This window comes from Ipomoea triloba, chromosome 11, assembly GCF_003576645.1.
Source record: "Ipomoea triloba cultivar NCNSP0323 chromosome 11, ASM357664v1".
NCBI classification, from domain to species: Eukaryota; Viridiplantae; Streptophyta; class Magnoliopsida; order Solanales; family Convolvulaceae; genus Ipomoea; species Ipomoea triloba.
Window position 1 is genome coordinate 5,328,203 of NC_044926.1, and position 25,969 is coordinate 5,354,171.

The following is a 25,969-nucleotide window of genomic DNA, read 5'->3' on the forward strand; positions in this document are numbered from 1 at the left end:
AATGATTTCTGCTCCAGAAGTGAAATAAGCATATTGGAATTCTGATATTTCCGCCATCCTGGAAAAAGAAAATTTAAAAACAAAACACATAGATGCATAATTATACAAAAATAATTAGATCAAAACTAATAACACATAAACACAGTAGAATTTGTAAAAGAAGCAGATGAGCCGCACAGTAAACACAGACCCACACCTCCAAATTGGTAACTTTACAGACTCACTACCAAAAAAATTTGATGTCGTCACCACTAACTGCCCGTGCATAATACCATATTCCTCAATTCAATTCTAATACCGTAGCTTAATATTGGGCCATGGATCCCCGATCCCCGGGAAAATTTTCATGGACGGGACACCCCTCCCCGCCCGCCGCATCCCAAATAATTTAATATGTATTGGATAAACATACACCGGCAGAGTGGCAGTATATACGATATATGCATAATAAAGTTTTAACACTAGAACAATCCAAGTATTTAACATAGATTATCAATAATTAAACAAAATAAATTAAATAAAAAGGCAGGAAAATAAATTAATTTATCTGTACTGGAGTCTGGAGACTGCCGACAGGACTACTGGAGTGGAGTGCCGTCGTTGGGGTACTGGATGCCGTCGTCGAGGAGTTGCGAAGGAGACGGGGATTTTAGGGAAAATTAGAGTTTAAGATTTAGGCATTTTGGGGGAAATGGGTAAAGTCGTAAAGGGTATTAGGTTTTTGGGGTTAATGGGCCGATATGGGGACTTGGGATTTGGAGAAGGGTCCGGAAGCAAATTATATGTTGTTATGTCATGGTCCATATTCATTCGTAATTTTAAAACTTTACGTTCATAATTTTAGAAATCAATATTCACAATTACATAACTTTATATTCACAATTTTATAACTCTATATTTAATAGTATAACACAATTTTTGAATGTATATAACAAAATTGTGAATATAGTGTTTAAAAAATTGTGAATATTGAATAATGTAATTTTGTATATTGAAATATAAAATTGTGAACATAGAGTTCTAAAATTGTGAATGTGGACCTGGGTCCATATCATATTTTGCCGCAAATAATTGCCTTAAACACTGGGAATTTAAAATGTTGATCATCATCACTGTCTTCATCTGAAAAATAAACTCCTTCATTCACAATTACATAACTTTATATTTCACAATTTTATAACTCTATATTCAATAGTATAACACAATTTTTTAATGAGTAAATACCCAAAATGGTCCCTCGACTATAGCATAATTTACAAATTAGTCATCGACTATTGATTGAATCCAATTAAATCCTCAACTATTCAATTTTTATCTAATTTGGTCCTCTGTCAATTCATTTGTCTAAAGATTGTTAGCTAAGGGTTAAATGTAAGTAATTTACCTTGTTAATACTCATGCACCTAGGTGCAACTTAGGTGCCAACGAAGGGATTTACGCATTCCCACACATCATTACCTTCTCCATGTTCCTCCAAGCTCTACATGCAAATTATATCATGGACAACAGCTCAACTCAGTCCACATCCAAAAAAAAAATCTTCAAATTCTTTGGTTCAAATATATTATATATAGCAATTTATGCATTCATTTTTATTATAATAATTTACAAGTTAAAAAAAATTATTTATTTACGTCTTTTATTATAATTATTATTAATATTAATTTGTATAACTATTTTAAATTTTATTTTATTTCAATTTAAACCATAACTATTATTATTATCATCATTAAAAGTGATTAATACTCCGTATTTTATTCGGAGTAAGAAATAACTTTGTAATATTTTTATGTTCATGGTTTTAAAAATAGATCAAAGAGAAAAAATATATATATTTTTACTTTTAGTCAAATAGTAAAAGATCGCTTTCAAAAAATGGTATGGACAATATATAGATTGATTCCCCTTATTACAATCTGTTAAAATACAAAGAGTCAATTTCAATATTGTCTCCACTAAGGCTTAAACTCATGACCTCCCATATGGGAAAGGTCACTACATGCCATCTGGGCATAAAGTGCTTGGCTATTAGGAGATTTAAAATAGTTAAATTGAATAGTTTAATTTGAAGATTTTTCACATAAAATGTATGACATTCGCAGAACCGCAGTATATATTAAATAGAGAAAATATCATTTTTAGTCCCTCAACTATAATACATGTATCAATTTTGGTCCTTGCCTATTAAAAATTTCAAATTAGGTCCATGACTATTCAATTTGTATCAGTTTTGGTCCTTGACTATTAACATTTTAAAATTAGGTGCATGACTATTAATTTTGTATCACATTTGGTCCTGCCGTTAAATTTTCTTGCCAAATTTCCGGCGAAGTCATCGGGGGTGACCAGCGTTTTCTATTCTTTTTATTATTTTTATTTTTATTTTTAAATTTTTTTATTTAAAAGTTACGGAGTATTAAAATAATTTTTAAAATAAAAATTAAATAAATGAGTCGGTCCTGATGACTTCGCCGGAAATTTGACCGGAAAATTTAACGGCAAGACCAAATGTGATACAAAATGAATAGTCATGCACCTAATTTGAAAATGTTAATAGTCAAGGACCAAAACTGATACAAATTGAATAGTCATGGACCTAATTTGAAATTTTTAATAGTCAAGGACCAAAATTGATACAAGTATTATAGTTGAGGGACTAAAAATAATATTTTCTCTATTAAATAATACGGAGTAAGTCATTGTGGTAGTAGTTCAATGTTCAAGCCCACCCGAACAACCCACCAAAGCCCATTTTAATGCACTGGCCTAAAGTGGAAGCCTAAAAACCATCCCGGCCTGTTAGTCCATCTTGAAGCGGGAAAACCCAACTGCTCATAAATCCGTTCTAATCCAACTCTAAACCAAATTATATCATGGACCATGGTCTACCTTGCATTCTTGTTATCATATTATATGTCAGCAATTATACCTGCAGTTGATAATTTCTGTACATGTAACTATCATGTTATGAACCCTGGTGTATGGTGTAACAATTGTTCCCTCACCCCACCCCCCACTGGGGTAAGAGCATTACAAGGAATATGGTGTAGCTAACTTCGTGGTGAGCCACAGAATTTGGTCGAAACTCGCAGGGTAGGGCGCGGGGTTGGGCCAAATCTGACCACCGCGCCCTGGAAACAGGCTCTGTGACGGAATGGCAATCTCGGGTAGCCTCAACCAGATTGCCTTATTAGTCTGGACCACCTTCTTGGTCCCGGGTCGCCTTATTGAGCCCGAGTTATCTTCTTGGGCAACCCAAATCATCTTATTAGGCTCGGAACCATGGACTCCCAGGGACGGAGTCAGAAAATCGACTAAGTGGGGGCGAAATTTAAATTACGTTAGAAATGTCAATGACAAAATATCAATCAGTCATAATATGGTTAAAATACAAAAGAGATTATAAATTACAAATTTACACTGAAATGTTTTTGATAAATTACATTATAGTTTGGTTCGGAGCAAAAAATATACTTGAGTGGGGTAAAAATGTGAAAATATTGATGACAAAATATGAAACATAATCAATTAGATAAAATAAGTAAATGTTGCTAATGAGATTTGAACCTATATCCTTTCAAACATCAAATTTGGAGTTCAACCAAGCTATTCAAATTATTAAGAATTTGAACATAAATATAAGTTTTATATATACTTTAATGCTATATTGTATATGTACATACATATATATAAAGGGGTGGGGTCGGGGAAGGGGGTAGTTGCCCCCACATTGACTCCGTCTCTGTGACTCCTGAACTCTTGATTCTTATTCTTGAGTCATTTTCAATATATCTATAAAGAAAAACATCGCCTGGACCTGGTTTGGATTAATGGCCTCTATACTTCAATTCTGCTACTAGTTACTTTAAGAATTGGTGGATATGAAAAACCACTTAAGCAATTCAATATGGGTTGGACTTGAATTCACCAGTGAAGGTATGGGATGCTTTTCTATTTTAGATACATGTGTTTTTAGTGTATCTATAATCCATGTATATCCCATGTGCCACTGATATGTTTGCATCCATATATGTTATGGATACTCTCTCAGGGATCCGACACAGAAATCAGGGCAGCCTTGCCGTTCCAATTGGGATTCGCACCGCCATATTGACCAATAGTTATATACTTATATCATGGACTCGGGTCCAGGTGAACATGAATTCACAGAATAATTTGCTCATATTGACCCTCACACTCCAGCATAGTAGGATTTGTTGAGGTGGTAAATTAGCTTAACTGAGCGACCCATTAGATAAGAAGAACGGTTGCTAACAAATAATTCACCACATTAAATGTAACTTTTACACAATTATTGTAGCGACTCGATCATGCGCCATTACCAACAGTACAATACCGCCCAAGAACTAATTTAACTACACATGGTCCCTAGGAATTCACCTTGATGTACACCTCTGTGTATATGTATATGAAATTGTAAGACATTATGCCAATAATGTACAAAGTTAATGAAAGGACTCCAGCTCAGCACAGATGTGATGACAAAGAGTTCCAACTCAGCCAAAGCTATTGATGCAGTCGAGCAATTTGTTAGTTCCAGGAGAAAATTGTTAGCCTCGTGGATATAAATATCTTTGTTATCTTTCAAAAAGATATATATATCTTTGTCTGTATCTCTCTTATTCTTGTAATGTTCCTGCAGATATTCTCCCTAGTCATCTAGACCTTTGTACTTAGTTCACCAGGTTCGCAGAGCTGTTTGTCACCACATATCTGCTGAGCTGGAGTCCCTTACTAGAAATTGTCTTTTTCACACTGTTAATTAATTTTTACTGAAAATGTGGGCAGTTGTGGATTTTGCAGGCGAAAGTGACACGGTTGGTTGGTTTGGACATCGTTTTCTCCGCAATCAATGAAAATGGACATTATGGTATTATGCCAACAATTTTCAATTTTCAAATTTCCAATCTTCTTCCTACACACAATACAGGGAAATTGAAAAGCAAATCAAAACAAAACAAAATTACAAAACAAACGAGAATCATTCGTTAAACAGAAGCAGCCTCTTGAAATACAATGAAATAGGTTTTTTTTTTTTTTTTTTTTAACTTATTCATTCAGCCTCTCTTCCTTCTTCATCTTCTTCTTTACTCCTCTGCCAATGGCACAGCCTCCGCCAACTTGCGGTATTTGAGAGCATAAAACATTTTCAGATAGCGACGGATCTCCAGGCGGTCCAGCTTGGAAACGTGTTTCCAGAATCCATAAACAGCCGCCAGCGTCAACAGCCTGTCTGAATAGATCTGCCATGTGTACCTATTTCAAACAAACAGAACTCATAAACGCTTACCACTATGCCAAAAACTATAACTAGCAATAAAAACAACTTCACATTTTTGAAAGATTCAACTTGACCCTGCAGACCTCTGGTCAACAATACGACCTAACCACCTGGTACTCGACTTGACCTGTTAGGTCTAGTTTTGTTTCAACTAAAAGATTAGATTAGATTAGATTAGATTAGGTTAAGATGATGCTTACTTCTCCTGGATACGTTTCAACCCGCCAGCTGAGATGGTTTCCCAGTGGGAAGGATCCATCTTGGACTTCTCAAAGAAATCAACCGAGAGCTCAGCAGCCTGTTCACCATGGTATGGGTCAATGTGGAAGCCAGACTTGCCATGAACGCTTATCAATGTTTGAACACTTCACATTCAGTAAGAAATAAGAAGCCTACCCTTTGTTCCCAATAAATTAACACTGCTGATTACTATATTAAGCAAATAAAACATACAAATGAAAATTTTAAAGTTTTTCCAAGTTGCATTAAAGAGAATTGGCAAAGTTGACAAGCGCAAGAAGAAGAAAACTTACTCAGCGGCGCATGAAGAGGTGGAGGGGGAGGAGCATAGCTGGACTAAAAATCTACTCCCCCCATTTTCTCTTACTCTTCCTATCATTCTTGTCTTGGTCTTCATTGTCGGGAGATGCAAGAGGAGGAGGAGCAGAGCTGAAAATAAATATACAAACAATTAGGACATCAAAAGAATGAATTATAAGCTTTTTCACACAAGCATGAATGAGAAGAATGGGGTGTGGGGTGTACTTACGCTATACAGAAACCAGTAAGTGAATGCTTCAAAGGGATGGGGTCATCAAGATTGAATTTCATTTTGAAAATGATATTTGACGAACTATTTTCAGTTTCATTCCTTTGAATGGTGTGTTCAAGTTCAAAATCAATATTGAAGCCGTATATCAAAATATCTTCATAGAAAGCAGAGTACATCACACAAAACCTTCCACCTCCCATATCAGCTAATTGTTTCCAATCACTTGCTAAGCCATCCATATCAAAATCCGAAGTATAAAGTTCAGCTAGAACCCTATGAGATATAGGTTGAATATCACCCTCGTCACTAAAGTCAACATTATATGCAATGGGCAGAGCACCAACATTAAGGGCGACTAGAATCCAAGTGTTATCAACCAATTCATGCGAAATCCCCATATCGCCAGCATGTAAGAAGGGAAAAGGAATATTTTTCTCTTTAAATTTGTCCATCATGGACTTGCAATCCTCCCATTTTGAATTTGTGGTGTTGAACTTAGATGTTTGACGAAAAGTCCCAGTGTCTGTAATAACCACATATATATAATCTCTAAGGAAAAAAGAACACCGTACAGCAAGATGAGCAGTGTAAATTTCACGATCAATTAGAACGGGTGGGGGTGGCAGGGTTTCAAACAAATTCTTGTTTGGATCAAAGTATTGAAAAAGGAAGGCGTCGCTTATCAAACGATAACCAAAAAAATTACGCTCTGACGACAGGTAAATCCGATCCTCAGCTCGAATGACGCTAGGAAACACCATGTGTTCACATGTTAACTTCTCAAGTTGTTCAATATTTTCAAACGGAATTTTGTCGAACTTGGTTGGATCAAACATATGAACAACATCGACATATTGAAAATCATCGTCATCCACATCGTCATGCACATCGTCATCCACATCGTCACCCAAATCCTCACGTAGATAATAGCCCCCAACCATATATACAATGTGATTGTGGCTAAAGAGTCCCATAGCTTTTGGAAGAGGTTGAGATTGATTAGAGAACACAAGCTCGACTTCGGGTTCAAAACTATTACTTGTCATAGGGATTTTAATCCGAATGATTTCTGCTCCAGAAGTGAAATAAGCATATTGGAATTCTGATATTTCCGCCATCCTGGAAAAAGAAAATTTAAAAACAAAACACATAGATGCATAATTATACAAAAATAATTAGATCAAAACTAATAACACATAAACACAGTAGAATTTGTAAAAGAAGCAGATGAGCCGCACAGTAAACACAGACCCACACCTCCAAATTGGTAACTCTAAACACAGTACAGACACACTACCAAAAACAAATTGATGTCTTCATCACTAACTGCCCGTGCATAATACCATATTCCTCAATTCAATTCTAATACCGTAGCTTAATATTGGGCCATGGATCCCCGATCCCCGGGAAAATTTTCGTGGACGGGACAACCCTCCCCGCCCGCCGCATCCCAAATAATTTAATATGTATTGGATAAACATACACCGGCAGAGTGGCAGTATATACGATATATGCATAATAAAGTTTTAACACTTGAACAATCCAAGTATTTAACATAGATCATCAATAATTAAACAAAATAAATTAAATAAAAAGGCAGGAAAATAAATTAATTTATCTGTACTGGAGTCTGGAGACTGCCGACTGGACTACTGGAGTGGAGTGCCGTCGTTGGGGTACTGGATGCCGTCGTCGAGGAGTTGCGAAGGAGACGGGGATTTTAGGGAAAATTAGAGTTTAAGATTTAGGCATTTTTAGGGGAAATGGGTAAAGTCGTAAAGGGTATTAGGTTTTTGGGGTTAATGGGCCGATATGGGGACTTGGGATTTGGAGAAGGGTCCGGAAGCAAATTATATGTTGTTATGTCATGGTCATATTCATTCATAATTTTAAAACTTTATCTTCATGATTTTAGAAATCAATATTCACAATTAAATAACTTTATATTCACAATTTTATAACTCTATATTCAATAGTATAACACAATTTTTGAATCTATATAACAAAATTGTGAATATATTTTGTATACTAAAATCTAAAAATGTGAATGTGGACCTGGGTCCATAGCATATTTTGCCGCAAATAATTGCCAAACACTGGGAATTTAAACTGTTGATCATCATCAGTCTTTCCCACTGTCTTCTTCTGAAAAATAAACTCCTTCATTCACAATTACATAACTTTATATTCACAATTTTATAACTCTATATTCAAGAGTATAACACAATTTTGTAATGAGTAAATACCCAAAATGATCCCTCAACTATAGCATAATTTACAAATTAGTCATCGACTAATATTTATTATGGTAATTATATTAATAATAATTACCATAATAATAGTATAATTACAATTATATATATATATATATACACACACATATATATATTATCATTCTTATTCTTCTATCTAATTACTATGGTAATCTCTCTATATATATTTTTATACTTAAAGTATAAAATTATAATTGTACAATATTAGTATAATTACCTAATAATACTAAAAAATTAATAGCACATATAATAGTATAATTGACTAATAATTGTTATGATAATTAAACTAATAATTATACAAATATTAATATAATTATAATTAAACATGGGTCGTTGGATTTTTATTTTATAAGTATATATATATAAAGTGTGTGTGTGTATATATATATATATATATATATATATATATATATAAAATTAAGAAATTAATTGCACATATATTAGTATAATTAACCAATAATTGTTATAATAATTAAGCTAATAATTATATAAATATTACTATAATTACAATTAAACATGGGGTGTTTGATTTTATTTTATAATTACAATTAATTTTTTGATTATATATTTGTGTGTGTGGGTGTGTGTGTGAGTGAGAGAGAGAACAAAATAAATATTGATATATAAAATTGTTATTTCTTTTTGTTTTATTTATTTTTCAAAAGGAGTGGGCCCCAATTTGATTTGTTTTATTTATTTTTCAAAAGGAGTGGGCCCCAATTTGATATGATTTTTTTGGTAAATTATTTCCATAGTCTTCTTTTTCTTAAAAAAAAAAAAAATTCTTTGAGGGATTGTTGCAGTTGACAATAAACTGGATCAACTAAAACATTTTATAGAAGGAAGAATATTATGTAAATGGCCAAAAAAATGTAACCAATCGGGTAGCTCAAGTGGCAAATGAGCCGGGATGAATTTTGGGAAAACCCTAGTTCAATTCCCTCAAGTTATGATTCCCCTGGGCCAGCTAGTAATTGAGTACGTACTTTGTTGCCATCAGTCACAATCTTCACAGACGAGTATATCTTACAAACAAAGAGGAAAAGAAAATAGAGTATAAAACTAAGGAACCGGCAGTCAGATAGGCCCTCCACCACCCATAGTAGTCTTCACTGCAAGCAGCAGAGCACAACAGTTATCTCTGCACATGTGATCACCCATAGTAGTCTTCACTGCAAGCCTGCAAGTAGCGTAGCACAACAGTTATCTCTGCACATGTGATCAACAAGATCAGGAAAACTATGAGAACGAAACCAAAGATGTAGTAGAACTAGCTGCTTAGGCCATATGGATTTCAAGATGAAAAACAGCTCAATGAAAACACCCCAAAAAGGAAGAATAGATCGAAAAGGCAGGTTTCATGTGATCTTATTCGTCTTTACAGGGTCTTCCATAGCTGGATTTTACAGCAAAAAGAATTCCAGGAAACATGAAAGCAGTTTTCAAGGTAATCCTCCTCTTCTTTCCATTCAAACATTTTGTATAAACACACTACTTGATGTGCACTAGATATATATTGCAAACATTGTGTAGCTAAAGCTAGTTTTCCATTATAATTTACCACATTACGTACATATGTATACATATAATGTATAAGCCATCAAGAACAACTTAAAGCCAGATAAGAAAGAATGAAACACATTTATCAATGTTTGAACGCTTCACATTCAGTAAGAAATAAGAAGCATACCCTTTGTTCCCAATAAATTAACACTGCTGATTACTATATTAAGCAAATAAAACATACAAATGAAAATTTTAAAGTTTTTCCAAGTTGCATTAAAGAGAATTGGCAAAGTTGACAAGCGCAAGAAGAAGAAAACTTACTCAGCGGCGCATGAAGAGGTGGAGGGGGAGGAGCATAGCTGGACTAAAAATCTACTCCCCCCATTTTCTCTTACTCTTCCTATCATTCTTGTCTTGGTCTTCATTGTCGGGAGATGCAAGAGGAGGAGGAGCAGAGCTGAAAATAAATATACAAACAATTAGGACATCAAAAGAATGAATTATAAGCTTTTTCACACAAGCATGAATGAGAAGAATGAATGTGGGGTGTGGGGTGTACTTACGCTATACAGAAACCAGTAAGTAAATGCTTCAAAGAGATGGGGTCATGATGATTGAATTTCATTTTGAAAATGATATATGACGAACTATTTTCAGTTTCATTCCTTTGAATGGTGTGTTCAAGTTCAAAATCAATATTGAAGCCGTATATCAAAATATCTTCATCTAAAGCACAGTACATCACACAAAACCTTCCACCTCCCATATCAGCTAATTGTTTCCAATCACTTGCTAAGCAATCCATATCAAAATCCGAAGTATAAAGTTCAGCTAGAACCCTATGAGATATAGGTTGAATATCACCCTCGTCACTAAAGTCAACATTATATGCAATGGGCAGAGCACCAACATTAAGGGCGACTAGAATCCAAGTGTTATCAACCAATTTATCCGAAATCCCCATATCGCCAGCATGTGAGAAGGGAAAAGGAATATTTTTCTCTTCAAATTTGTCCACCATGGACGGACAATCCTCCCATTTTGAATTTGTGGTGTTGAACTTAGATGGTTGACAAAAAGTCCCAGTGTCTGTAATAAGCACATATATATAATCTCTAAGGAAAAAAGAACACCGTACAGCAAGATGATCAGTGTAAATTTCACGATCAATTAGAACGGGTGGGGATGGCAGGGTTTCAAACAAATTCTTGTTTGGATCAAAGTATTGAAAACGGAAGGCATCTCTGATCAAACGATAACCAAACAAATTACGCAGTGACAACAGGTAAATCCGATCCTCAGCTCGAATGACTCTAGGAAACACCATGTGTTCACATGTTAACTTCTCAAGTTGTTCAATATTTTCAAACGGAATTTTGTCGAACTTTGTTGGATCAAACATATGAACAAGATCAACATATTGATGGTCATCGACATCCACATTGTCATCCACATCGTCATCCACATCGTCATCCAAATCGTCATCCAAACCGTCACGTAGATAGTAGCCCCCAACCATATATACAATGTGATTGTGGCTAAAGAGTCCCATAGCTTTTGGAAGAGGTTGAGATGGATTAGAGAACACAAGCTCGACTTCGGGTTCAAAACTATTACTTGTCATAGGGATTTTAATCCGAATGGTTTCTGGTCCGGAAGTGAAATAAGCATATTGGAATTCTGATATTTCCGCCATCCTGGAAAAAGAAAATTTAAAAACAAAACACATAGATGCATAATTATACAAAAATAATTAGATCAAAACTAATAACACATAAACACAGTAGAATTTGTAAAAGAAGCAGATGAGCCGCACAGTAAACACAGACCCACACCTCCAAATTGGTAACTCTAAACACAGTACAGACACACTACCAAAAAAATTTGATGTCGTCATCACTAACTGCACGTGTATAATACCATATTCCTCAATTCAATTCTAATACCGTAGCTTAATATTGGGCCATGGATCCCCGATCCCCGGGAAAATTTTCGTGGACGGGACAACACTCCCCGCCCGCCGCATCCCAAATAATTTAATATGTATTGGATAAACATACACCGGCAGAGTGGCAGTATATACGATATATGCATAATAAAGTTTTAACACTAGAACAATCCAAGTATTTAACATAGACCATCAATAATTAAACAAAATAAATTAAATAAAAAGGCAGGAAAATAAATTAATTTATCTGTACTGGAGTCTGGAGACTGCCGACTGGACTACTGGAGTGGAGTGCCGTCGTTGGGGTACTGGATGCCGTCGTCGTGGAGTTGCGAAGGAGACGGGGATTTTAGGGAAAATTAGAGTTTAAGATTTAGGCATTTTGGGGGAAATGGGTAAAGTCGTAAAGGGTATTAGGTTTTTGGGGTTAATGGGCCGATATGGGGACTTGGGATTTGGAGAAGGGTCCGGAAGCAAATTATATGTTGTTATGTCATGGTTCATATTCGTTCATAATTTTAAAACGTTATGTTCATAATTTCAGAAAGCAATATTCACAATTAAATAACTTTATATCCATAATTTTATAACTCTATATTCAATAGTATAACACAATTTTTGAATCTACATAACAAAATTGTGAATATATTTTGTATATTGAAATCTAAAATTGTGAACATAGAGTTTTAAAAATGTGAATGTGGACCTGGGTCCATAACATATTTTGCCGCAAATAATTGCCAAACACTGGGAATTTAAACTGTTGATCATCATCACTGTCTTTCCCACTGTCTTCATCAGAAAAATAAACTCCTTCATTCACAATTACATAACTTTATATTCACAATTTTATAATTCTATATTCAATAGTATAACACAATTTTTTAATGAGTAAATACCCAAAATGGTTCCTCGACTATAGCATAATTTACAAATTAGTCCTCGACTATTGATTGAATCCAATTAAATTCTCAACTATTCAATTTTTACCTAATTTGGTCCTCCGTCAATTCCTCCGTCTAAAGATTGTTAACTTAGAGTCAAATGCAAATAATTTACCTTGTTAATATTCATACACCTGGGTGCAACCTAAGTGCGAACGAGGGATTCACGCATTCCCACACATCATTACCTTCTCCAAGTTCCTCCCAAGCTCTACATGCAAATTATATCATGGACAACAGCTCAACTCAGCCCACATCCAAAAAAAATCTTCCAATTCTTTGGTTCAAACTTCAAATATATTATATATAGCAATTTATGCATTCATTTTTATTATAATAATTTACAAGTTAAACAAATTATTTATTTACGTCTTTTATTATAATTATTATTAATACGGAGTATTAATTTGTATAACTATTTTAAATTTTATTTTATTTTAATTTAAACCATAACTATTATTATTATCATCATTAAAAGTGATTAATACTCCGTATTTTATTCGGAGTAAGAAATAACTTTGTAATATTTTTATGTTCATGGTTTTAAAAATAGATCAAAGAGAAAAAATATATATATTTTTACTTTTAGTCAAATAGTAAAAGATAATAGTTTCAAACTGACCTTTAATCCATTTCATAGGATAATATATAGATTGATTCCCCTTATTACAACCTGTTAAAACACAAAGAGTCAATTTCAATATTGTCTCCACTGAAGCTTAAACTCATGACCGGCCATATGGGAGAGGTCACTACATGTCATTTGAGCACAAGGTTTTTGGCTATTAGGAGATTTAAAATAGTTAAATTGAATAGTTTAATTTGGAGATTTTTCACATAAAATGTATGACATTCGCAGAACCGCAGTATATTAAATAATACGGAGTAAGTCATTGTGGTAGTAGTTCAATGTTCAAGCCCACCCGAACAACCCACCAAAGCCCATTTTAATGCAATGGCCCAAAGTGGAAGCCTAAAAACCATCCCGGCCTGTTAGTCCATCTTGAAGCGGGAAAACCCAACTGCTCATAAATCCGCTCTAATCCAATTCTAACCCAAATTATATCATGGACCATGGTCTACCTTACATTCTTGTTATCATATTATATGTCAGCAATTATACCTGCAGTTGATAATTTATGTACATGTAACTATCATGTTATGAACCCTGGTGTATGGTGTAACAATTGTTCCCTCACCCCACCCCCCACTGGGGTAAGAGCATTACAAGGAATATGGTGTAGCTAACTTCGTGGTGAGCCACAAAATTTGGTCGAAACTCGCAGGGTAGGGCGCGGGGTTGGGCCAAATCTGGCCACCGCGCCCTGAAAACAGGCTCTATGAAGGAATGACAATCTCGGGTAGCCTCAACCAGATTGCCTTATTAGTCTGGACCACCTTCTTGGTCCCGGGTCGCCTTATTGAGCCCGAGTTATCTTCTTGGGCAACCCAAATCATCTTATTAGGCTCGGAACCATGGACTCCCAGGGACGGAGTCAGAAAATCGACTAAGTGGGGGCGAAATTTAAATTACGTTAGAAATGTCAATGACAAAATATCAATCAGTCATAATATGGTTAAAATACAAAAGAGATTATAAATTACAAATTTACACTAAAATGTTTTTGATAAATTACATTATAGTTTGGTTCGGAGCAAAAAATATACTTTTTTTTTAATACTATTGACCCCTATTATTATTATATGTAGTATATGTCCATATACTTTCTCAACCCACTGAAGCCCAACAAAGTCAACATTGCCCCCACTAAGGCTCGAACCCATGACCTTCCACTTGAAAGAATCACTTCATGCCGCTTGACCACAAAGCCTTTGGCAAAAATGAGAAAATATTGCTGACAAAATATGAAACATAATCAATTAGATAAAATAAGTAAATGTTGCTAATGAGATTTGAACCTATATCCTTTCAAACATCAAATTTGGAGTTCAACCAAGCTATTCAAATTATTAAGAACTAGTATTTTCGCCCGTGTGTTGCACGGAATGAATTTGTTATAATATTTTAAGAATATTTGGATCGATATACAATTATATAAATTATAACATCGAATATTATATAGCGCAATTGATGAAATTGGTTGGATCGATTATGTTTTATGATGTTTTCTTTGTTTGAATTAGAGCAAATAATTGTCCAATTACCCGTGCGATTCACGGATAAATTTTTGTATTATTTATCTAGATAATAAAATTAAAGATATTAAAAAAATCTAATATTGAACATGTACATTTATTTTATTATAAAATTAGTGCAAAAGTATCACTCAATTAATTGAATAATATATTACTTGTTTGTTTACAATTATCTTAAAAAGATTGATATTTAACATAACTTAAGTAATTATATTATTTCAAAAATAAATATGAAAAAATGAGAAATAATTAAACTTTAATTATTACGGAGTATAAAAATAAATTCAACGACCAATATTTAGCTTAATTACCATAATAATTATTAAGCAATTATTATTAGTCAATTACACTAAAGTAATTATTTTTTGTTAACATGAATATCAATTCGTATATACAAAAATTATTATTATTATATATTAAATATGTTCGACCTTCTGCAGTGTTCATGTCATACGTGTACTAATTAATTTGATCAACGACATTTAAAGTTGGTGAGAGGACTGCTCAACCTTCTAATTAATAAATATTAATTATTATGGAGTACTATTTATTAATATAATTAATGAATTAATATTTAATTCATATAATTATAATAATATAATTGCCGATTATATTTCCAATGAAATATTAATATATTCATTTTATTTTTTGTAATATTTTAATTTCCTTTTGAATATATTCCTTTCCTTTTTCTTTTACAAAAAGAATTATTGATTGTCATTCCTTTTTCCTTCATATTTTTTTCCTAATATTACATTTGTTGGTTACTAATTCTTTTGTAGGGAAAACTATGCTATCAGTGAAATATTAATATATTCATTTCTTTTTTCCTAATATTTCATTTCCTTTTAAATACATTCATTTCATTTTCCCTTCATAAAAAGAATTAATATTGATCTCCATTCCTTTTTCCTTCATAAGTTTTTCCTAATATTTCATTTGTTGGTTAGTAATTTTTTTTCATATGAAAAATTGTGTTATAATTCCAGTAAAATATTAATATATTTCTTTCGTTTTTCCTAATATTTCATTTCCTTATAAATATATTCATTTCCATTTTCCTTCATAAAAATTAATATTCATTTCCAATTTTTTCCTTCATAATTTTTTCCTAATATTTCATTTGATGGTTACTAATTTGTTTGTAGAGAAAGTTGTGTTATATTTCCAGTGAAATATTAATATGTTCATTTCATTTTTCCTAATATTTCATTTCCTTTTGAATATATTCATTTCCTTTTCCTTCATAAAAAGAATTAATATTATTATTTTACATTCCTTTTTTCCTTTATAATTTTTTCCTAATCATTCATTTGGTGGTTACTAATTATTTCGTAGGGAAAAGTTGTGTTATATTTCCAGTGAAATATTAATATATTCATTTCATTTTTCATAATATTCCATTTTTCTTGAGTATATTCATTTCCTTTTTCCTTCATCAAAACAATTAATATTGCTTTCCATTCATTTTTCCTGATAATTGCCAATTTATTGGCCTGATTCCTTGTCAATTAGTAAGAAAATATTAATAACAGATTCCCGTGTAATATTCATTTTCTTTTTGTTCATAAAAATTTAATATTAATTTCCATATAATTAAAAAGTAATATAATTATAAAATATAATTGTTGAATATATTTTCAGTGAAATATTAATAAATTCATTTTGTTTTTCCTTCTAAATAATTAATATAATTATAACTATAATATAATTGTCGATTATATTTCCAGTGAAATATGAATATATTCATTTGCTTTTTCCTTCATGAAAGGAATAAATATTCATTTCCATTTCTCTTTCCTTCATAATTTTTTGCTAATATTTCATTTGGTGGTTACTAATTTTTGCATAGGGAAATTAAAGCTATTTTATATTTATAGTGAATTTTTATTATTAATCTCATTTTTCATTTGGTTTGATTCCTGTTCCAATTAGTAACATTAGTAACATAATATTTATAACAGATCTCGTGTGTAATATTTATTTCCTTTTTCATTCATAAAAAGATTTTAATATTCATTTCCATATAATTAATAAGTAATATAATTATAAAAATATAATTGCCAATTATATTTCCAATGAAATATTAATATATTCATTTTCTTTTTCCTTCATAAATATTAATATGATTTATATAATATTCTTTTTTTGAACTATAATTTCACCTCTGAACATGGTATGAATAAACAAATAAAACAACTACATATTTAAAGTAATGTAAAACCATGAAATGTTAAGATTTAAACAAATTACACAAATTTAAAATTTGAAATCTGTAATGCCCAAAAACATAAAATGTATAGGATTTCAACATAAAAATATTTTATTAATTGCTTCTCAACTTTCACATCTCTTAACAGATCCATTATCCTTTGCATCACATTGCTTATTAGGCTCAAAATATCTGCATTTGTAATTAAAGGATCAAGAGAGCTGGAAATATAAGATTTCAAATATAAAAGAATAGTTAAAAAAATCAATTAAAAAAGAATAGTTAATACTTAGAATAAAAGTTGTAGTTATTTGACAAATTAGCTTACCTTTCGACAATTGAAGCTACCAACAATTAATCCCATTGTCTGTGATTGCAAAATATAAGAACCTACAATGAGTGTAACCAAAAAAATCAAAAAAGATAAAGATAAAGATAAGAACAATAAAAAAAAAAAAAAAGTAAATATGTCACACTTTTATGGAGAATGGTGGTTCTTCCTATGTACATTGATACTTTCACAAACGAAAAACAACAAAACTAAGAGAGATTAAAATTGGTGATGGTGGTGATTGACTGGGTTTCTTCTTGTATTTATAGCCATAAAGAGAGAGAGAGAGAGAGAGAGAGAGAGAGAGAGAGAGAGAGAGAGAGAGAGAGAGAGAGAGAGCTATTATATTAATAATAATTACCATAATAATAGTATAATTATAATTCTAAATATATATATATATATATATATTATCATTCTTATTCTTCTATCTAATTACTATGGTAATCTCTCTCTATATATATTTTTATACTTAAAGTATAAAATTATAATTGTACAATATTAGTATAATTACCTAATAATACTAAAAAATTAATTACACATATAATAGTATAATTGACTAATAATTGTCACTTATTTGTGGACTGCCGAGAAGTGCTCCAAATCTGGACTGGGTTAGGATTGCCACCGTTCCAATATGACCAAGGTAACATTGTGGATTGGTTTTTTAAAATACTTGTTATTCTTGATGTGGAAACAAGGAGTAAATTTGCTATGTTGTGCTGGGGTGTTTGGGGCAGTAGGAATGAGATGGTCTGGAAAGGGACACCGTTTGTGCGAAACATGGTGATCAATAGAGCTCTAACATATTTAACATGGTGATCAATAGAGCTCTAACATATTTGGCTAATTGGAAAGCTGTGCATGACATTAATGAGCCAAATATTATTTACCAAAATGGTCCCTCAACTATTGTGAAATTACCAATTTGGTCCTCAACAATTTTTGTGCCCAATTAAGTCCCTCGACTTTAAAAATTTTAACCAATTTGGTCCTCCGTTTATTTTGCCGTTAAACGTCCGTTAAATAGGGACCAAATTGGTAATTTTGCTATAGTCAAGGGACCAAATTGGTAATTAATTTTTCACTGAAATGGTCCCTTGACTATAGCAAAATTACCAATTTGGTCCCGATTTAACAGACGTTTAACGGCAAAATAAACGGAGGACTAAATTGGTTAAAATTTTCAAAGTCGAGGGACTTAATTGGGCATGAAAAATTGTCGATGACCAAATTAGTAATTTCGCAATAGTCGAGGGACCATTTCAGTAATAAACTCTTTTCGATATTATAATTTACATAATTGTATATCGATCTAAGTATAATTAACGTATTATAGCAAATCCATTCCGTACAACGCACAGGCGAATATACTAGTACTTATAATTATGTTAGACATATAGATTAGATTGTATTTTTTTTTTTTTTTTTGGCTTAAAAAAAAAAAACCTCATTATTTCTTATTTTAGTTTACTAATTAAAGATTTCTTTTTAAATGTTGAATTGACAAAAAGAATGATGTATATTAATTAATGGTAATATTAAATAAATGAGAAATGTCATTTTTAATTTCATTTAACGAAAATTGTTATTTCTTTTTGTTTTATTTATTTTTCAAAAGGAGTGGGCCCCAATTTGATATGATTTTTTTGGTAAATTATTTCCATAGTCTTCTTTTTCTTAAAAAAAAAAAAAATTCTTTGAGGGATTGTTGCAGTTGACAATAAACTGGATCAACTAAAACATTTTATAGAAGGAAGAATATTATGTAAATGGCCAAAAAAATGTAACCAATCGGGTAGCTCAAGTGGCAAATGAGCCGGGATGAATTTTGGGAAAACCCTAGTTCAATTCCCTCAAGTTATGATTCCCCTGGGCCAGCTAGTAATTGAGTACGTACTTTGTTGCCATCAGTCACAATCTTCACAGACGAGTATATCTTACAAACAAAGAGGAAAAGAAAATAGAGTATAAAACTAAGGAACCGGCAGTCAGATAGGCCCTCCACCACCCATAGTAGTCTTCACTGCAAGCAGCAGAGCACAACAGTTATCTCTGCACATGTGATCACCCATAGTAGTCTTCACTGCAAGCCTGCAAGTAGCGTAGCACAACAGTTATCTCTGCACATGTGATCAACAAGATCAGGAAAACTATGAGAACGAAACCAAAGATGTAGTAGAACTAGCTGCTTAGGCCATATGGATTTCAAGATGAAAAACAGCTCAATGAAAACACCCCAAAAAGGAAGAATAGATCGAAAAGGCAGGTTTCATGTGATCTTATTCGTCTTTACAGGGTCTTCCATAGCTGGATTTTACAGCAAAAAGAATTCCAGGAAACATGAAAGCAGTTTTCAAGGTAATCCTCCTCTTCTTTCCATTCAAACATTTTGTATAAACACACTACTTGATGTGCACTAGATATATATTGCAAACTTTGTGTAGCTAAAGCTAGTTTTCCATTATAATTTACCACATTACGTACATATGTATACATATAATGTATAAGCCATCAAGAACAACTTAAAGCCAGATAAGAAAGAATGAAACACATTTATCAATGTTTGAACGCTTCACATTCAGTAAGAAATAAGAAGCATACCCTTTGTTCCCAATAAATTAACACTGCTGATTACTATATTAAGCAAATAAAACATACAAATGAAAATTTTAAAGTTTTTCCAAGTTGCATTAAAGAGAATTGGCAAAGTTGACAAGCGCAAGAAGAAGAAAACTTACTCAGCGGCGCATGAAGAGGTGGAGGGGGAGGAGCATAGCTGGACTAAAAATCTACTCCCCCCATTTTCTCTTACTCTTCCTATCATTCTTGTCTTGGTCTTCATTGTCGGGAGATGCAAGAGGAGGAGGAGCAGAGCTGAAAATAAATATACAAACAATTAGGACATCAAAAGAATGAATTATAAGCTTTTTCACACAAGCATGAATGAGAAGAATGAATGTGGGGTGTGGGGTGTACTTACGCTATACAGAAACCAGTAAGTAAATGCTTCAAAGAGATGGGGTCATGATGATTGAATTTCATTTTGAAAATGATATATGACGAACTATTTTCAGTTTCATTCCTTTGAATGGTGTGTTCAAGTTCAAAATCAATATTGAAGCCGTATATCAAAATATCTTCATCTAAAGCACAGTACATCACACAAAACCTTCCACCTCCCATATCAGCTAATTGTTTCCAATCACTTGCTAAGCAATCCATATCAAAATCCGAAGTATAAAGTTCAGCTAGAACCCTATGAGATATAGGTTGAATATCACCCTCGTCACTAAAGTCAACATTATATGCAATGGGCAGAGCACCAACATTAAGGGCGACTAGAATCCAAGTGTTATCAACCAATTTATCCGAAATCCCCATATCGCCAGCATGTGAGAAGGGAAAAGGAATATTTTTCTCTTCAAATTTGTCCACCATGGACGGACAATCCTCCCATTTTGAATTTGTGGTGTTGAACTTAGATGGTTGACAAAAAGTCCCAGTGTCTGTAATAAGCACATATATATAATCTCTAAGGAAAAAAGAACACCGTACAGCAAGATGATCAGTGTAAATTTCACGATCAATTAGAACGGGTGGGGATGGCAGGGTTTCAAACAAATTCTTGTTTGGATCAAAGTATTGAAAACGGAAGGCATCTCTGATCAAACGATAACCAAACAAATTACGCAGTGACAACAGGTAAATCCGATCCTCAGCTCGAATGACTCTAGGAAACACCATGTGTTCACATGTTAACTTCTCAAGTTGTTCAATATTTTCAAACGGAATTTTGTCGAACTTTGTTGGATCAAACATATGAACAAGATCAACATATTGATGGTCATCGACATCCACATTGTCATCCACATCGTCATCCACATCGTCATCCAAATCGTCATCCAAACCGTCACGTAGATAGTAGCCCCCAACCATATATACAATGTGATTGTGGCTAAAGAGTCCCATAGCTTTTGGAAGAGGTTGAGATGGATTAGAGAACACAAGCTCGACTTCGGGTTCAAAACTATTACTTGTCATAGGGATTTTAATCCGAATGGTTTCTGGTCCGGAAGTGAAATAAGCATATTGGAATTCTGATATTTCCGCCATCCTGGAAAAAGAAAATTTAAAAACAAAACACATAGATGCATAATTATACAAAAATAATTAGATCAAAACTAATAACACATAAACACAGTAGAATTTGTAAAAGAAGCAGATGAGCCGCACAGTAAACACAGACCCACACCTCCAAATTGGTAACTCTAAACACAGTACAGACACACTACCAAAAAAATTTGATGTCGTCATCACTAACTGCACGTGTATAATACCATATTCCTCAATTCAATTCTAATACCGTAGCTTAATATTGGGCCATGGATCCCCGATCCCCGGGAAAATTTTCGTGGACGGGACAACACTCCCCGCCCGCCGCATCCCAAATAATTTAATATGTATTGGATAAACATACACCGGCAGAGTGGCAGTATATACGATATATGCATAATAAAGTTTTAACACTAGAACAATCCAAGTATTTAACATAGACCATCAATAATTAAACAAAATAAATTAAATAAAAAGGCAGGAAAATAAATTAATTTATCTGTACTGGAGTCTGGAGACTGCCGACTGGACTACTGGAGTGGAGTGCCGTCGTTGGGGTACTGGATGCCGTCGTCGTGGAGTTGCGAAGGAGACGGGGATTTTAGGGAAAATTAGAGTTTAAGATTTAGGCATTTTGGGGGAAATGGGTAAAGTCGTAAAGGGTATTAGGTTTTTGGGGTTAATGGGCCGATATGGGGACTTGGGATTTGGAGAAGGGTCCGGAAGCAAATTATATGTTGTTATGTCATGGTTCATATTCATTCATAATTTTATGTTCATAATTTCAGAAAGCAATATTCACAATTAAATAACTTTATATCCATAATTTTATAACTCTATATTCAATAGTATAACACAATTTTTGAATCTACATAACAAAATTGTGAATATATTTTGTATATTGAAATCTAAAATTGTGAACATAGAGTTTTAAAAATGTGAATGTGGACCTGGGTCCATAACATATTTTGCCGCAAATAATTGCCAAACACTGGGAATTTAAACTGTTGATCATCATCACTGTCTTTCCCACTGTCTTCATCAGAAAAATAAACTCCTTCATTCACAATTACATAACTTTATATTCACAATTTTATAATTCTATATTCAATAGTATAACACAATTTTTTAATGAGTAAATACCCAAAATGGTTCCTCGACTATAGCATAATTTACAAATTAGTCCTCGACTATTGATTGAATCCAATTAAATTCTCAACTATTCAATTTTTACCTAATTTGGTCCTCCGTCAATTCCTCCGTCTAAAGATTGTTAACTTAGAGTCAAATGCAAATAATTTACCTTGTTAATATTCATACACCTGGGTGCAACCTAAGTGCGAACGAGGGATTCACGCATTCCCACACATCATTACCTTCTCCAAGTTCCTCCCAAGCTCTACATGCAAATTATATCATGGACAACAGCTCAACTCAGCCCACATCCAAAAAAAATCTTCAAATTCTTTGGTTCAAACTTCAAATATATTATATATAGCAATTTATGCATTCATTTTTATTATAATAATTTACAAGTTAAACAAATTATTTATTTACGTCTTTTATTATAATTATTATTAATACGGAGTATTAATTTGTATAACTATTTTAAATTTTATTTTATTTTAATTTAAACCATAACTATTATTATTATCATCATTAAAAGTGATTAATACTCCGTATTTTATTCGGAGTAAGAAATAACTTTGTAATATTTTTATGTTCATGGTTTTAAAAATAGATCAAAGAGAAAAAATATATATATTTTTACTTTTAGTCAAATAGTAAAAGATAATAGTTTCAAACTGACCTTTAATCCATTTCATAGGATAATATATAGATTGATTCCCCTTATTACAACCTGTTAAAACACAAAGAGTCAATTTCAATATTGTCTCCACTGAAGCTTAAACTCATGACCGGCCATATGGGAGAGGTCACTACATGTCATTTGAGCACAAGGTTTTTGGCTATTAGGAGATTTAAAATAGTTAAATTGAATAGTTTAATTTGGAGATTTTTCACATAAAATGTATGACATTCGCAGAACCGCAGTATATTAAATAATACGGAGTAAGTCATTGTGGTAGTAGTTCAATGTTCAAGCCCACCCGAACAACCCACCAAAGCCCATTTTAATGCAATGGCCCAAAGTGGAAGCCTAAAAACCATCCCGGCCTGTTAGTCCATCTTGAAGCGGGAAAACCCAACTGCTCATAAATCCGCTCTAATCCAATTCTAACCCAAATTATATCATGGACCATGGTCTACCTTACATTCTTGTTATCATATTATATGTCAGCAATTATACCTGCAGTTGATAATTTATGTACATGTAACTATCATGTTATGAACCCTGGTGTATGGTGTAACAATTGTTCCCTCACCCCACCCCCCACTGGGGTAAGAGCATTACAAGGAATATGGTGTAGCTAACTTCGTGGTGAGCCACAAAATTTGGTCGAAACTCGCAGGGTAGGGCGCGGGGTTGGGCCAAATCTGGCCACCGCGCCCTGAAAACAGGCTCTATGAAGGAATGACAATCTCGGGTAGCCTCAACCAGATTGCCTTATTAGTCTGGACCACCTTCTTGGTCCCGGGTCGCCTTATTGAGCCCGAGTTATCTTCTTGGGCAACCCAAATCATCTTATTAGGCTCGGAACCATGGACTCCCAGGGACGGAGTCAGAAAATCGACTAAGTGGGGCGAAATTTAAATTACGTTAGAAATGTCAATGACAAAATATCAATCAGTCATAATATGGTTAAAATACAAAAGAGATTATAAATTACAAATTTACACTAAAATGTTTTTGATAAATTACATTATAGTTTGGTTCGGAGCAAAAAATATACTTTTTTTAATACTATTGACCCCTATTATTATTATATGTAGTATATGTCCATATACTTTCTCAACCCACTGAAGCCCAACAAAGTCAACATTGCCCCCACTAAGGCTCGAACCCATGACCTTCCACTTGAAAGAATCACTTCATGCCGCTTGACCACAAAGCCTTTGGCAAAAATGAGAAAATATTGCTGACAAAATATGAAACATAATCAATTAGATAAAATAAGTAAATGTTGCTAATGAGATTTGAACCTATATCCTTTCAAACATCAAATTTGGAGTTCAACCAAGCTATTCAAATTATTAAGAACTAGTATTTTCGCCCGTGTGTTGCACGGAATGAATTTGTTATAATATTTTAAGAATATTTGGATCGATATACAATTATATAAATTATAACATCGAATATTATATAGCGCAATTGATGAAATTGGTTGGATCGATTATGTTTTATGATGTTTTCTTTGTTTGAATTAGAGCAAATAATTGTCCAATTACCCGTGCGATTCACGGATAAATTTTTGTATTATTTATCTAGATAATAAAATTAAAGATATTAAAAAAATCTAATATTGAACATGTACATTTATTTTATTATAAAATTAGTGCAAAAGTATCACTCAATTAATTGAATAATATATTACTTGTTTGTTTACAATTATCTTAAAAAGATTGATATTTAACATAACTTAAGTAATTATATTATTTCAAAAATAAATATGAAAAAATGAGAAATAATTAAACTTTAATTATTACGGAGTATAAAAATAAATTCAACGACCAATATTTAGCTTAATTACCATAATAATTATTAAGCAATTATTATTAGTCAATTACACTAAAGTAATTATTTTTTGTTAACATGAATATCAATTCGTATATACAAAAATTATTATTATTATATATTAAATATGTTCGACCTTCTGCAGTGTTCATGTCATACGTGTACTAATTAATTTGATCAACGACATTTAAAGTTGGTGAGAGGACTGCTCAACCTTCTAATTAATAAATATTAATTATTATGGAGTACTATTTATTAATATAATTAATGAATTAATATTTAATTCATATAATTATAATAATATAATTGCCGATTATATTTCCAATGAAATATTAATATATTCATTTTATTTTTTGTAATATTTTAATTTCCTTTTGAATATATTCCTTTCCTTTTTCTTTTACAAAAAGAATTATTGATTGTCATTCCTTTTTCCTTCATATTTTTTTCCTAATATTACATTTGTTGGTTACTAATTCTTTTGTAGGGAAAACTATGCTATCAGTGAAATATTAATATATTCATTTCTTTTTTCCTAATATTTCATTTCCTTTTAAATACATTCATTTCATTTTCCCTTCATAAAAAGAATTAATATTGATCTCCATTCCTTTTTCCTTCATAAGTTTTTCCTAATATTTCATTTGTTGGTTAGTAATTTTTTTTCATATGAAAAGTTGTGTTATAATTCCAGTAAAATATTAATATATTTCTTTCGTTTTTCCTAATATTTCATTTCCTTATAAATATATTCATTTCCATTTTCCTTCA

General features: G+C 32.4%; 4 protein-coding genes across 12 annotated transcripts in view; all 4 read right to left on the bottom strand.

The window, feature by feature from the left end:
* The window catches only part of LOC115996703, a 13,179-nt gene extending 12,503 nt beyond the window's left edge, over window positions 1-676 (bottom strand). The window contains exon 1 of the mRNA XM_031236065.1: window positions 554-676. The gene's annotated coding sequence lies outside the window, so the exon portion shown is untranslated. The remainder of the gene's footprint in view (window positions 1-553) is intronic.
* A 4,218-nt stretch (window positions 677-4,894) lies between these two features.
* LOC115996705 (sucrose synthase-like) lies at window positions 4,895-7,847 on the bottom strand. 3 transcript variants are annotated; one of them, XM_031236071.1, is made up of 4 exons: window positions 7,699-7,847; window positions 5,836-5,971; window positions 5,503-5,667; window positions 4,895-5,277 (listed from the first exon to the last, which is right to left on the bottom strand). In XM_031236071.1, the coding sequence occupies exons 2-4, from the start codon at window positions 5,937-5,939 to the stop codon at window positions 5,109-5,111; spliced, it is 438 nt and encodes a 145-aa protein (XP_031091931.1). In that variant the 5' UTR covers window positions 5,940-5,971; window positions 7,699-7,847; the 3' UTR covers window positions 4,895-5,108. The 3 variants fall into 3 exon arrangements, with proteins under 3 accessions (XP_031091931.1, XP_031091932.1, XP_031091930.1); XM_031236072.1 differs by lacking the exon at window positions 7,699-7,847 and adding an exon at window positions 6,072-6,214 and having other exon boundaries at window positions 5,503-5,649; XM_031236070.1 differs by lacking the exon at window positions 7,699-7,847 and adding an exon at window positions 6,072-6,214.
* Window positions 7,848-9,162: 1,315 nt separating this feature from the next.
* On the bottom strand, window positions 9,163-12,218 carry LOC115996704. Of its 4 annotated transcripts, XM_031236069.1 has the most exons (4): window positions 12,055-12,218; window positions 10,417-11,550; window positions 10,175-10,310; window positions 9,163-9,527 (listed from the first exon to the last, which is right to left on the bottom strand). In XM_031236069.1, exons 2-3 carry the CDS (start codon window positions 11,547-11,549, stop codon window positions 10,226-10,228), a joined length of 1,218 nt encoding a protein of 405 aa, XP_031091929.1. In that variant the 5' UTR covers window position 11,550; window positions 12,055-12,218; the 3' UTR covers window positions 9,163-9,527; window positions 10,175-10,225. The 4 variants fall into 4 exon arrangements, with proteins under 4 accessions (XP_031091929.1, XP_031091928.1, XP_031091926.1 ...); XM_031236068.1 differs by lacking the exon at window positions 12,055-12,218 and having other exon boundaries at window positions 9,163-9,488; window positions 10,417-12,048; XM_031236066.1 differs by lacking the exon at window positions 12,055-12,218 and having other exon boundaries at window positions 10,417-12,048.
* A 6,956-nt stretch (window positions 12,219-19,174) lies between these two features.
* On the bottom strand, window positions 19,175-22,230 carry LOC115997072. 4 transcript variants are annotated; one of them, XM_031236544.1, is made up of 4 exons: window positions 22,067-22,230; window positions 20,429-21,562; window positions 20,187-20,322; window positions 19,175-19,539 (listed from the first exon to the last, which is right to left on the bottom strand). In XM_031236544.1, exons 2-3 carry the CDS (start codon window positions 21,559-21,561, stop codon window positions 20,238-20,240), a joined length of 1,218 nt encoding a protein of 405 aa, XP_031092404.1. In that variant the 5' UTR covers window position 21,562; window positions 22,067-22,230; the 3' UTR covers window positions 19,175-19,539; window positions 20,187-20,237. The 4 variants fall into 4 exon arrangements, with proteins under 4 accessions (XP_031092404.1, XP_031092402.1, XP_031092401.1 ...); XM_031236542.1 differs by lacking the exon at window positions 22,067-22,230 and having other exon boundaries at window positions 19,175-19,500; window positions 20,429-22,060; XM_031236541.1 differs by lacking the exon at window positions 22,067-22,230 and having other exon boundaries at window positions 20,429-22,060.
* Window positions 22,231-25,969: the final 3,739 nt, after the last annotated feature.